Here is a 14,902-nt window from a genome sequence, read left to right as displayed (position 1 = left end):
TCTAGCATAGCATTAGCTCCACCAGCAGCAGTGGCCCAGGCTTTCTTTCCAATCTTACATGGAAATGCTGAGAATTAAACCAAGGAATTTCTCCACGAAAAATATACTGTACCATTACATCACAGTTCCTTCAAAATAAATAGTTCTTAGTCAAGCACTGAAGTTTCTCACAGTTTTTTTTACTGTACCCACAACATAATAACTTCCATCATGAAAATGCCAGCCAGGAAAAAATACAAACGTTCAACCTCTATTGCAGTATTTTGAGTAGAGATCCATTTCTATTTTCAATGCACTGTTACATACACAGCCACAGGACATTCTAAAAACAAGAATAGTAGACTCTGGTTCCCAATTCAGGTTCTGGAGAGAAATTAGCATTTGGATTATCTGTGCTACTAAATGTTTGCAAGCAGAGGTAAGGTGATCAGGCCATACCTACTGTCTTATAAGATGCAGAAGCATTTCCACCCCACTTTCTGACAAATTAGCACTGCAGGCAGGCAAGAAAGATGTGCAAGAAGATTTTATACCAAATCCTTTCAGCATGAAAATAGTAGCACCAGATGATTTTGTAATGACCTGAGTGGAAAAAAATAAAACGGAAAATCTAGGATCCAGAAGAAAGCAGCAGCTTTTAACCCATGTTCTGAGTATTTTTTGCTTGCTTTGCAGGACATCAATATAAACAGAAGAACTATTAAAGGAAAAAAATGGGGAAAAAAGGAATGTATCATTCCATGCGGAAACATCCCATGTGAACATTACCACTCAGTCAATTCCAGTTTGGTCCTGGGAAATTTCTACAATAGCTACTTCCTGAGAGCTACTTAGGATATGATCTCTCCCCTTTTTATTTGATACTACTGGTTGACAGAATGTCTCCTTTTTTAAATTGTACTATGCATCCCATCTCTTCTAGAGAATTTGTGCATATGCTGGAGCAGAACTGGAGCATGGGGCCGTAACAGAAAGGGTCATAGGACAACTCCTATTATACTTGTGAAAAGTTTGGGTAACTCCATTTAACCCCTTTGAGGCTATAGCAATAGAAAATTGCTGAGAAATGAGAATGCTCTTTGATTTCCCAGGCTCTTTGACTGACATTGACCAATAATAAATTGATGTGACCAAAAAAAAAATAATGATTTGGCAACCCCGAATAATAGGCCTTTAAATGGACACAACAGCCTTAATTCTGCATGTACACCGATAATATACACAGGACCATTTATATATGCACTATTTTTGCTTGAATAATTCTGGCAGTTGAATAAACACGTGAATGATTTCAATTAAAAAGAGTTGGCTGGATTCAGATTAATTTAGATTGCAATCCCCAATCCTGTGTCACTTGTGACACCGTCCTAAAGTTCTAGGAATTCAGAAATATCCCCTTCTGAGATTAGAAAAGGGGCTCTAACTTTGGAAAGAGAAATCCAACATTCGATTTCCTACTAGCTTTTGAGGTCAGCTCATCTCTGACATCAGGATACTTGGATCTTTGGAAGCTCCAAAGCAGAGGAAATGTTGGGCAAAAGGAAATGAAATTAACCAAAGGATCTCAAGGTTTTCTTCATCTTCCCCAGGATTCCATACATGGGAAATGTTTAGATTAGCTCCAGAGCTGGTGTAAATTAATTACTTCCCATTGTTTGCAGTGGGGAGAAAATAGATGTGTGGCTTGTTTAAACCTAATGGGAAAGGGACAGAAAAACCCACATATCTATCTGTCCTCACTTCTGCCCTGCTGCTCCATTATTGGCAAAGCATAAATTCAGGGCTTCCAACAATGGAAAAATTATGTATATATTATTCCTTTAGACTGCTGGTCAGAACTGCTATGTTAGTCTTGCTTTCTTCCCATCAAACCCTGTGGCACTCAAATTAGTAATGGTTAAAATAAATCCCCTTATTTTTTATGAATTTGTGTGATTAGGCCCCTACATTGCCCTAAACCATGGTTGGGGTTGCACAACACATTAAGCCGAAGCCAAGATACCACATCATGGCTTAATATAGTATCTGCATATAGTCTGTCACTAAATTTGCCTAGATCCAATCCACTCTATTTAAGATTTCTAATGGCTTCATTACCTGCTGGCTCATCAGTAGATTTTCCAGGGAGACAAAGTGTGAAAAATAAATACACGGACCTGTCAAGAGTTCCACATAAACTGAGGATTTTTCATTAATCCCAGTGTTTAGGAATAGTCTGTACAACTCTTTATGAATGAGGATACTTTCCCAATGCTGAAACAAATAGAAGACAGTTGAGTTTTATTGTACTGAGCTTAGTTCATACATTGACTTTCAGAACTTTGCATTGGTGTGATTTCCCATTTGTATAGAACTATAAACAAAATTCAAATAATCTGGATTAATGAGAAAGTACTGTGTTTCATTTTTTAAAATACACTCATGAGGGAAACGTCTCATTGACATAAGTAACTGACAGATGAATGATTTTGTCCAATTTGTAGGGGATTGATTTACGGTTTGGTGATCTCAAGGAAAGCAGTTTAATTTAACCAAAGTCAATTGAAAGAAAGCTCTGTGGCCTAACTACGCTACCAATTTTTAAAAAAATGAATAGCAATCCTCTTTTCCCAAAGATACCCTATTGAGTCTAAGGTGGAGAAAGACAATTTTGAACACTCATAGAATTATAATTCTCAGCATTCTTGGTGGGAAGTCATAAATTAAATTGGCATCAAGTCAATAAAACCCAGTAGAGTAGCTGCACCTGGTGGGAAAAGACAGTCATACTTCAGATTTTAAAAAGTAAGTAAAAGCCTCAAAAGCTTATGCAATGATCCAAGTATTTGTCTTTAAGATGCCACAAAATTCTTAGTTGCTATACTTTTTAAAAAAATCAACCTGTTAATAAATATCAGCTTGATTTAGGCTGATTTTACAGACAATGAAAATGACCATGTTTCCGTAGAAATGTTCTGAGCACCTGATTGTCAATCTGTTGGGGAAATTCACTGTTGCCTGAGTCACAGAAACCTGAAGATCTGCTCTGCTTGATAGCTTCTGAAAATGGTGAGGGTAACCTGTTAGTAGGGGTCTGTAAGATTTCCGGTGCAAGGCACCGGTCCTTCTGTGCCCTAGTGCAGGGTTGTTCAACCTCAGCAACTTCAAGATGGGTGGACTTCAACTCCCAGAATTCCCCAGCCAGCATGGGGAATGGGGAATTCTGGAAGTTGAAGTCCACCCATCTTAAAGTTCCTGAGGTTGAGCAACCCTGCCCTAGTGGTAAGCATTTCAAATGAAGAGTTATATATTTCAGGAAGGGGGAGTTAAATCATTTGAATTATGTGAGGGCAGAGAGCAGCAGGGATATAGCCCATCAAGGGCAACAGTGTCCCATTTTTAGCAAGATGCATGATTGTGTATAATGTTCTACAGAGTCCATGGGGAGTTACATGCTATCCTTATCCTTCTCTATAAACCTGATTTTCCTGCAAGACAGCTGCCCAGATCTCAGAACTACACCGAGATGTCTTTGTTTCTTAGTTCTTCTTTCATTGTAAGGAACCAGTTCTTAAAAATGCATAGAGGGCTGGGTTGGAGACTGACTGTATGGCACCAGAAAGTGGAAAGTGGCTTTTCTTGATGATATCTGTATGACTTTTATAACAACAACAGCTGGGCTGATTGTGAGATTTGCTGCCTGTATGACATTTCCACATGCAGCCATGACAGTTCCACTGTCTTAATCTAGAGCAGTGTTCCTCAAACTTGTCAACTTTAAGATGGGTGGACCAACTGGGAATTGAAGTCCACCCATCTTAAAGTTGACAAGGTTGAGGAACACTGATCTAGAGAGCGGTGGCATTCACATCACTACATAATGGTTATACAAGAGATGCCAATTCACTACAGAGATGGTATTTCTGCTTTTTCTTCTCTGACAAGAGCTTGAGATTCAAAATGATTTGTGATAAGCTCTAGAACAGAGAATAAGCTCTAGAACAGAAGCCCTGGGGTTTCCTACTGCCTGGATGTCCCCCCCCCGCTTTTCTTTTCAGCCCTTGGAATCTGATCATACTTGCCAAAAATTGGTGGCATGCTTTCTGGACATTTTGGGATGGAAACAAACACGCACACAGTTAATCCATAAAAGGCTTAATTTATAAAATAAAAATCTCCCAACTCCTCTGGATACAAAACAAGAAAAATAAAAAAATTCTGGCTCTGCCTTCTTGCATCATCGTCCACCCACAGTGCCTCTCATCCCCCCATAAGACATTGTGTGCCCCTGGATCTCAAAGGTTTGCTCACCCCACCCCACCCCAACAGACTGGAGTTGTGGCTTAGATGTGAGCCTCCTATTGTATTCGTTGAGTCTTTATGGTACTCACAATTTCACAGGACCACAACGATTCCGTTAATAAAAAGATGAGAGTCAAGTTTAAAACCTTCATGCCCTATCCCGCCCCCCTCCCAAATTTCTCCATTAGCTTACACTGCAGCCTTGTTGAATTTATCTTCACAATGCAGAGTTATCCTGCAGTAAAAAGCTGACGGCTAAAAAAAAGTACTTGCAATGAAAGCTGGAACATATATTAACGGTCTCTATTGTAGGATATATTACAAGGATGTTTTTACTCCACTGATCGTTACGAAATGAAGGGCTAGATAATTTGAATTGAAATAACATGATACAACAAAACCTTTAAAAGAGTAAGAAATCAAATCAGAATAACGTGAAGGAGTCCAGCCCCACATGGACCCCATTTCTACTTCCCACAGAATCCAACGGGACAACAATCCCCTTGGATGGAAATCTTCCCATGGTTTCTATTTCTACAGAGGCTCACCTGCTTTGCCCTTCTGCCTTGACCCATTAAAAACCCGGACCTTTTGTGATCAAACTGCCAGCACAGAAAACTGTGAAAACACGCTGGAAAACGGGAGCACTCCCATCAGAATGAAGAAAGGTCTTTAAACCTCCTCTCCATTTTCATTGATGGAGACAGTATGTATTTTAATAGTGGGTACTTGGTGGTCCTTTGGCTTTTTCCCTAATGCGTTTGCACAGCAGCACTCTCTCAGGAACCCTTTGCTCTTCACTTTGGCTGTAGAACAGCTGGACCTCTCTTTCAGAGCACTGCTCTTGGTCGACATGCTTTGCACGGCTGAAAAAAGTTTCCATTCACACACACCATCCGATTTGGAAATCCTATAGAAGTTTTCTCCAGAACCAACAGGTATACGGACAATATCTTTTGGAGCTTCAGCAACGTGGTTGCTTGGGTGACTGAGGGTGAAGCTAAGGGAATATTTGTTGGATGAATACCTCCTTGGGAGACACTGGGCTCTTAGAACATTTTGGAATGCTTTTTTAAACTCTTGACTCGAACAAGGATAAATGATAGGGTTGATGCAGCTGTTGAGATATCCAAGCCAAAAAGCAATTTTAAAAATGGTGTCTGAGGCCTTGCTGTCAGGAAAGAACGAACCTGAAATGGAAACAAAGCAAAAAGAATTTTAATGGATTTATAAAAACACAACTTCAGAGGGTCAATGGGTAAGGAATCAGAGGAACTGAAGGTGGTGGTGGTGGGGAGGATTTCGAAGTTTATTTTTTTGTATAATTTCATTAAAGATGTTTTTAAAAAGAAGATAAAAATTAATACAAATGAATATAAAGTGAGGAAATAGAAAAGAAATCAAAGAGAAAGCTAAAAGTGGAAGAAAGGAAAAAAGTACAAGAAAAATAGAAAGAAAAGATACAAAGAAGTAGCCTCCAATGGATTTCAAAGTTTCTAAATAAGCCATCATCTCATAATTCAATTAATCCCAGGGCAAAAAATGTATTTCAGAACCTAATGTAAAAAAAAAAAAAATCAGCTAAATGTATCTGTGTTTTCAGTCCCTATTTATTTTGTCGGGAGAGGTTGAAACAGTTAAATCCATAAGACACTGAAATGCTTAAGTCTGCCTGAATCTTTTAAAATTCTTTTTATTTATTTAGAAGCATTACCAATTAACCATGTAGTGGCCTGAATATAGAAGCAACATACATATAACCTTATCCAATGAGATCATCTAGGAACCGGGAACTAGATATGGACAATAATGATGCCTTTCTTGTGCATAATTAAGCTTAAACCAGGTGAAGTAAAAAGCCATCTTCTGTGTTGTAACTTTGCCAACTTTGGCTGTAGAACCTCCGGACCTCTCTATGTCTGAATTGAACGCTACAAGTATTACAAAGTGAACAGTCATTCTACTTCTGTTAGCCAAAGCACTAAGATGCTAAGCAGAACTACTTGGAAGTAAGCCCTTGGATCTATGGGAATAATTTCTGAGCAAACCTCCACAGTATTGCATTGTAGAGACAACCCCTATTGCAAGGGATCGCTTTCCCTTTAAAATCTACCCAGTGCGACCCTCCCTGTGCAATGAGTCAACACCCCTATCAGCAGGATGTCCAAGAGATCTGAGAGGAGAGAGTGAATACAAGTTCAGAAGAAGCTGAATTGGCTAGAAGTAATTTTATGCCAAGTCCATGGTACATGACCTGCTTATCAGCTCCTACCCATCACGGGCAGGTGGTGCTTCTGAGCCCCTGCCCACTGCATGAATCATGTGCAACATCTGGTCTATGAGATTGGGGTGACAGTGATGGTGGATCAGGCTCTGCAGGTGATCCATTTGGTTGCTGGTGGGAGGGAGAGCATGAAGCAATATGGCACTATCAACCTGGCTTATGTTGGGACACCAGTGGGAGGGGAAACATAGCCACCAATCCCCACATCTTAACTTGTCCTGCAGTAAATGGTTAGTACCATCTAGAACTTTGTTACTGAAGCTATTAAGGTGAAGCACATATTTCAGAAATGCCTCACAGACTGGAGGAAAACATGTTAAAATGGCCTTCTAGATCATTCAGACTACAGTAAATGTGGACTTAAAAAACATTTACCAAACGTAATATACAAGCACAGCAATATACTTGCAGAGCACAGCAATAGTGGCCAGATAGATACAGTACTGTAAGTATTTTGCTCAGCCCTGAGTTTTACTGGCTCTTTGTATCTCAAATGCACAGGGCTGATATTGAAATCAATAGCTGAATTATTGTATCTTTTATTAGTTTAAAGCTAGATCAAAAAGTGAGATGGGGAAAACAGAATTGCTAGGTTCTAGATAGGTCAGATGGTCTGAACTTGTTAAAGGGAGAGCATCTTCAGGACTCGGAAACGAGATAATAGCTATTTACAGCTGTTTCTGCAAGAGAAGTGGCTAATGCTTATAATTAATTTAATTAAATACAAAGTTAAGAGGCATTTTGTAGTGTGGCCTTTAAAAGGTTTTGGTTTCAGTGCAGGTTAATTGACTATGCAGTTTGAGCATCAACGGTAAAATTCAGTATGATGGTGTTCCCAAAGCCTCTTTGCTTCAAGTTTAAATCAGCATATATGACACTTTACAGGGCAGCTAATGGAATTCAGTAATCATTCCTAATTTCAGTCCCTTTTCCTTTTTAAAAGACTGTAAGGAACATCCGTGTAGTTACTCAAACCCATTTTCATCTTCCAGTTCTGTGCTGTACAAAGTGGGCTTCCTAATCAGTTTCTTTCTATGAAACTCACGGAAATTCGTTGCTGGTAAATTGCTAAGATAATAGAAAAATGATAAATTAATTTAATCTAGGACTTAAACTGCTGAATTGCTTTCCTTTATTAAACAAGCCAACAGGTAATATTTCAACTAGAACTTGGGCAGTGACAGTGGGATTTAGGGAGCTGGTGTTCAGCAACATCTGGAGAAGCTCAGGTGGCTGAATTAGGGATTTAAAGAGTAAAATTACCATTCTTAATTGTGTCCAGAAACAGATGGGAAACCGATGAAGATATTTTGGAGAACTCATCCCCTACTGTGTTGAAGTCATCAACTGGATGTTATATTTTGTATCAGAGTAAGTTTTCATTTTTTTTCAAATCCCACAAATTATGTTATGTATGTCTCCAAGGTATTCTTATCCAGCTTTATGCAAAAGCCTTCAGGCAACCTCTTTAATAACTCAATTAAATAAGACTAGAACAGAAAAATACAACTAAAAAAAATAGTGGAATCATAACTGGGATGATTCCCAGTAATCCATTAATGGTTTAATGATATGCTTAAACAGGTCAGTCAAAGACCTAGTGGGTGCATTTGGGCAACATATTGGCTTCATTTTAACCTTGATAAGTTTTTTGTGGCTTAGTATGGTGTGTGAACCCAAACTGTTTGGTTAATTTATGATTTAATGTTGTTTGTAAAGTCAGAAAAGTGTGTTAATTCAGTAACCAAGTTAAGTGTGTTGCATTAACCCACCAATTGCACAAAACATGGTTTATGCATGAGGAGGACTAATTCCAAAGCAGACAAACCATATTATAGTTTTACATGAGGCTGTGTTCTCAGTGGCATATGAGCTTTAAAGGACTATTATAAGTGGTGTGTGTGGGCATATGAGAGAGAGAGGAACTGAAAATTCAGAAACCAGATATGAAATGTTAGAAACTAGAAATGCTATAGAAGATAGTTTTATACTGAACCAGCATTTTGCATGAACTAATTCATCAAGGTCAACACCAAGATATTAGGGAAATGTGCAATCTGGAAACTTTTTAGCTATTGATGCTAAGAGCAAAACTGGGGTCTTCACCTAAGCAAAGTATGGTCTTCTCCATGCTGGATTTATCCTCCCCCGCACCTTCAAAATGCTGTTATATTATCCTAGTTTCTGCCTGAGTTGGCAATGAACGCTCATGGGAAGCTTCTAACTTCGGCACTGAATGAAGTCGAAGGCATTCTCTTGTTGGGGTAATTATAATGGGGAAAGCAAAATGGCACAGAGCCAAGGGAGTCTTTCAAGTTCTCAAGCAGTGGGTGGGATAGGAAAGATAGCTAGAGGTAAAGTAACTTCAGTGAGAAAAATGGTTGCAGCTTGTTCTTGATGCAGAATTAGCAAAGCTGCCATCCCCTCCCTTAATAACATTCTACCAGCCTGCAAGTAAAGACTAAGCTGACAGATGTATCAAACATTTTGATTACACCTTTGAAAAATAGGGAGAGCACTTTGGATGATTTGCATCTTCTAAAACAAGATTAATCATAGCATTCTCCAAATTGGGATCTTTCATATGCTATAGACTAAAACTCTCACCATCCTTGAATGTCTTCCAGGAGGCAGAGGCAAGTAATGACATACAGTATGTGTGCTAATAATGTCACACCTATCCATGACTTACATACCTGTGTCAAATATGAAGTATGTGCATAATTATGGTGTTTGCATTATGATGTCAACATACATGTGTGCCATTTGGACATCATTATGGCTTGTTCCAGATGTCATTGTCGCCATCATCAGCAAGAGATGGTGGTTATTGTATCCTGGAGGACATTACATCAAGGAAAGATGGCGTTTGCTTACAGATAAAGCAGGCAGGATATATGGACTTCTTAGTGTTTTCCTATTTCAGATGATCAGCTGTTTAATTATTATAACTGGATTATATTTGGGAAGCATCATCTAATCAATATTTCCCTTTTTAAAAATCTGTTTAGTTGCTACCCCAGTTATACTTTGTACAATCCCTCTGTTTCTGTCTTGGCTTTTCCTGTCACATTTTGATCAATTTGCCAGATGGTTCCTCTTATTCAGGAGTATCTCTTAGTCCTGTGTGAATCAGACCAAAAAATCTGATTTGAATCAATTCAGAAGACTAACCCAGTTTCATCTGGACATTCCAATTGGGTAGATTTCCAAATCAATTTGGAAACAGATGGTTCTGTACACATACAGTCCCATCCAAATTGTCCAATTCAATGTAAAAGGATCTGATTCAACATTTGAATCAACTTCATTTTCAGATTAAATCTCTGAATTGAATATTTATAAAACTGTAGTGTATCTTCAACAGGAATTACTTAATATAATTATTCATGGAATTAATCTGTAATCCTTGGGGCACAGCTATGTGCCATATTATTTATCCATTTTTTTTCAGCACTGTGTACTCTGACTACCAGACATTTTACAAAGAAGTCTAGGCCTGCTATTTAGGCAGAATATTTTGCATGCAGAAGTGTAGGAGGTAAAATGTTCTTCAGCTCAGATAGCATGAGCTAGCCCTGTTTTCAAGGACTCAGGCAAAGCTTTTGTCATATCACCTGCACTGAAGATACCAGCAGGTGAACCTAGGATTTAAAAAATGCAAGCATGCAGTCTAGCACTTCCTGATTGAATGGATACTAATACTGATAATCAGAAACCTTAATTATCATATTGTTCAATAAGAAATGAACTTCTCCTGAACAGCCAATAAGCAGTTGAAGGTCCAGAAAAATCCATGCATTTTCCATTCTTCGTATCAACCCCCACTTTCAAAAAGTTGTTGGGAAGTTATCCATGACACTTGTTTGTGTCTGCTGTGCTGCTTCCCTTTTTAATATTGATACTTAAAAAAAAAAAGTGGGAGAAACCTGCATATTGCAAACTGAACCACTAGCCTCCAATGTTGTCTTCCCTTAAAAAAAAAAAAGTTAGATGCCACATGGGGGCATCCTTAGAAAAAAATAAAAACCACGGGTGGGTACCTGCTGGCTTGTTTGGCTAGGCTAACCTGCCTAAGAAAAAAATATAAAGTAAAGTTGGAGAGTTAAAGAACTTTGGAAGGAGGGGATGGGCTAGAGAAAGTGATTGGGAGGAATCTCAACCGGTTGTCTTCTGAAAAATGGATGATTTATGACCAGCAATGCTTACCACAGGAGCTATTTTGTCAATCAGTAAGTTTTTCTCCTAGGGGCCAATTTTTGACACACCTCTGATATGCTCAAAAAGGCTTGACACTCCCCCCACCCCAATAGTTAAATCAATGTTCTTATTTTAAGCAGAAACCTACAGATTAGAATATAAAGTTTTCCATGGACAGATAAGGCTCCAAACTACAGATGGTGTTCTATGAAAAGAAATGAATAGCTCCTCACACATGGAAAGCAAGAAGATAGTTTCACTCAATAACAAATGTCTCGATGGATTACTTAAAAAGAACAACAGAACATCCAAGACAGAAATACATACTGCTTTTCTATGGACAGAGATATTTTTGTTTTTCCTAGGGGGAACATTTTAGTATGGTAATTGCCTCTGCCCCCACAATCTGCGGTTTAGGAATAAGATAATCCTGGGAAAGTTTATCATTTGATTTTTGTGGATTGTGTAATCTGGCCCTTGAATCTTGGGCATTTGTAAAATCAGAGAGGGCGGGGGGTGATTAACTAGTTCTCTCCTTCAAAGTTGAGAAAATTCTTGGTCAGAAAAGGAAGATGAATGTGAATTTTAAAAACACAACTATAAAATGACATAAATCATTTGGGGCATATCCTAATGGGTTTCCTATGAGTTGGCAGAATCTGCTTTGAGGAAACTCAATATTGTTTTCATTTTCCCTGTTGGTGGGTCAACAGATGGCCCTGACTTCTTTAATAAAATGACACCTTGCCAGATATTTGGTCTTCCAGGAACTAAGGACCTTTATCCCTATTATAATGAGTGAATATGTAGGCATTCTGACCTCTGAAAAATTATACTCTTCAAACAGTTGGATTAGGCCCAGGGGATCAGTTGGAGATCAGGTGTCAACTTCAAAGCTTGTAGTCAGTCATTAAAAAGACAATGCTTCCTGACTTCACAAAGCAGAATGAGGTTCACTTGTAATAACCTTTCCTTATGCCTACCAGATATATTGGGTTCCCACAATCTCTGAATAAGCATTCTCATTGGCCAAGATCATAAGTAATTATGGCAGTTAAATTTAACATATGTGAAATGCATTATGTTGGAGAAAGATGTATAATGATGTTTGGTGACACTCTGTTCCATTATGTCCAAGGCTTCATTTTCCATTTCATAGTTTCCAGTTAGAACTCTGGGATAAACCAATCTTCCCCAGCAAATTTATTAAGTAATGGCTGGGGAAGTAAGTAAGTAAGTAATCTTTATTGTCATTGTACTACTTGTACAACGAAATTAAATGCCACCCCAGTGCAGCTTTAAAAATATAAAAACCATAGAACACATTACACACATAACACACATAACACACAACCTTCACATTCCATATTGCACAACCCCTGAGTCTGTCCAGATTTCAAACTATCTCTTTAGCATTCCTACTTGTAGAGAGCCATGGAGATGACCTTGGAGAAATGATGGAGAAATGGTTACAAAACAGAAGCATGCTTTAAGGACAGGAAGCAGAGAAAGTACCAGAAATAAGCTCAAATTGGCTCCACCCTAATACCCTGGCGTACTGTATAAGAGGGAGGGAAGGGAAGACACAGCCAGGCTTTCAGGTTTCTGTTACTATAGCCTTTATCAATTAAATTCAATCAAATTGTGTAATTGTTCCAATTGCTTAATTCAAACTGAATTTGAAAAAAAAATTCAAATTGTTCCAATCAAACTGTGTAATCTGTTTCCCCACCTGACCTATCTTGAAGGGCTGATATTACCCATGGCCCATGCTGGTGAAGGTCGTTAGCTAGGTAGTCAGTTCAGCATCATTTGGAAGGCCGTCGGTTTCCCCCTTCCTTGTTATACCTTTCAACAAGTGACCATTTTTGTTTAGTTATAAAACAGCTGGAGTAATTTTCATGTTATCTTGTTTTCTAAGTGAAAAAAAGAAAGCATCTGTCAACACCTCTCTTTATGTTGAAATATATTCACTAAACTGACTTAAGCAAGAAATCCTATGGGAAAGAAGACTTGGGCAAGGATTCAGCTGTAAACACCCCCTTCTTGTTTTCTTGCGATGTTGTAATCTAGTAAGGAGAGAGATGGATGATATAAATGGTGTCCAAAGATTTTAATATCCCAGTGAATTCTGGGGGCAGCTGTTTGGTCTATAAAAACTCAGCCTCACCCTAAGCCTATCCTTTTGCTGATAATTTATCTTTGGTACTCAGGGTAGCTGACTTTGAATATTTGCCTATTATATAGATGTTGTCATTTTTTTATGTATTACAGGGATCCATTGTGCTAACATGGGAAATACAGTTACTGTACTGGGTTTCAAGTGGTGATGTCGAATTTATTTCAGCCGTTTTATTACAGCTTTGTTATCATCATACGTGATAAGACTTTTTCTCCTAGGATTGTTATCACATATTGGCAAACTTGTCAATTTTACTTTGGTTGGTGGTGGTGGTTGTTGTTGACTGCATATTTGTTTGCTCTAATTTCTCATCAATTTATAAAGCCCAGATGAAAGTTTGTGCAGATTCTTGAATGCGCTTCCCTAGAGTGCATTCTATATACTTTTGCTAACATGCACTTTTTCCTAATATACTGTATTTTGGTTGCATACTTTGCCTTCGAATCTCACATTATTCAACGTTTCAGTGGGGTGATTTTACACAAATTGATATGTTGAATCACCCCATTGAAGCAGAGAAGCCAAGCAGTTTGATAGCTTTGTCTACTGGATTGGAGCAGCTCTGTTGCTTCAGTTTGTCACTTCACTGGTTTTTCAGTGGTTTTCCACGCGTGCGCATGGCCAACTGAGGCAGATCAGCCTGGCTTAACATTTTATGTATTTATTTACTGGGTGTATGGGTCATTGCAGTCACTAACAACACTGAGGGGTCTACATCTTGATATCTGTAAATCAAGTTAAAAACATAAATGTATATCAACATAATATACCAAATGAGAAAATCCACTACCAGAGTGAACAACATTGGAAGACCCCAAAGCTGGTTTTAATAACCAGGATTAAACAGGCTTTCTGAAAACTAGTAGGGTAGAAGCCATGTCAATTTCTGGAGGAATGCTGTTCCATAGGAGGAGGACAGTGATGAAAAAGGACAGTCCTAGTCTTTGAGTGAGAGGACACAAAAGTTGCACAGTTTACAGATCTTATTGGATGGGCTGATACTACTTGACGTAGAAGGTCTCAGGATCACAAAGTCATTTTTCCCCTCATATTTTGCTGTGAGCACCAAGACAGTTCATTTCAGTTGCTCACAGTGAAGCACCCTTGCTACTAAAGACCTACTTGGGGGGCGTGTTTTTCCTGAATACATTTTTGTGTCTATTTTTTATCTGGCTCATGGACAAAATCTCAAAAAATGTAGGTTCCACTTTGTCAGTAAGCTCAGAAAGAGCAGAACTTAAGTAAAGCTGTATATAAATTCACACAGAACAAATTTCTCACCCATTTTATCTCTAATAAGCAGTATATATGTATATGTTTGCCTGAGTCCATTAAAAAGATTAAACCTGCCCAGTTTGGTATGTTCAACAATGTTAACCAACTAGGTACTTTAAGGTAGATAAAGTGTGTTTATCAATTAGTGCACCAAGCTTCAAACAACCTCCGTCCTAGGTAGTGGGTGTCCTTTATTTAAATAGCTCCATTCATGCCAGCTTCTCTTATGAGAATGGCCCAATGGTCCTGCCATGGCTTGCGGATTGCTTCATGGTGCCAACTTGGAACTGGGCCTTCTCTGTCTCTATTAGTCTTCCCTTGGAAGTGGTTTGGACACTGATGGGGCCTTGATTAGGTGCTTTCTAAAAAAACAACAACCCCCCCCCCAATTTTTATGTTGACCTTCTACAGCTTCTAACAGCTGCTGGTTAGGTTCAAACACTTGCTTCATTTGCTTATGGAATGGACCCCTTTTCTGGATTTGTCCAATACATTGAATCATAAGCTAACTAGATGGACTGACTTTATGTAGTGCAGTATGTTAAGTTGCAAAAATAACATAACATAATGTAAATTGAGATTAAAACCAGCCAGGATTAGCTTGTGGTTGAATGCAGCTCTAAACATTTAAGTAGGTTTTATTGGAGGATTCTAGGGGAAGGGCCTGGCGTTGTCAAGAA

The 14,902-nt window shown here is 38.5% G+C and overlaps 1 protein-coding gene and 1 long non-coding RNA gene across 4 annotated transcripts in view; one reads left to right on the top strand and one right to left on the bottom strand.

The window, feature by feature from the left end:
* The window catches only part of LOC148214395 (uncharacterized), a 204,436-nt gene that overhangs the window by 59,264 nt on the left and 130,270 nt on the right, over window positions 1-14,902 (top strand). For all 3 annotated transcript variants that reach the window (XR_015798131.1, XR_015798129.1, XR_015798130.1), the window contains exon 3: window positions 7,848-7,936. This is a non-coding gene — a long non-coding RNA (uncharacterized LOC148214395). The remainder of the gene's footprint in view (window positions 1-7,847; window positions 7,937-14,902) is intronic.
* Window positions 3,241-14,902, bottom strand: part of ADRA1A (adrenoceptor alpha 1A) — a 37,363-nt gene continuing 25,701 nt past the window's right edge. The window contains exon 4 of the mRNA XM_007424541.3: window positions 3,241-5,471. Coding sequence (XP_007424603.1) covers window positions 4,954-5,471 — 518 coding nt within the window. The 3' untranslated portion in view covers window positions 3,241-4,953. The remainder of the gene's footprint in view (window positions 5,472-14,902) is intronic.

Source organism: Python bivittatus, unplaced genomic scaffold (genome assembly GCF_059951505.1).
Source record: "Python bivittatus isolate LINGU-HERP-01145 unplaced genomic scaffold, Pbiv_v1 ctg000680_np1212, whole genome shotgun sequence".
NCBI lineage: Eukaryota > Metazoa > Chordata > Lepidosauria > Squamata > Pythonidae > Python > Python bivittatus.
This window is presented reverse-complemented; position numbering and strand designations above follow the sequence as displayed.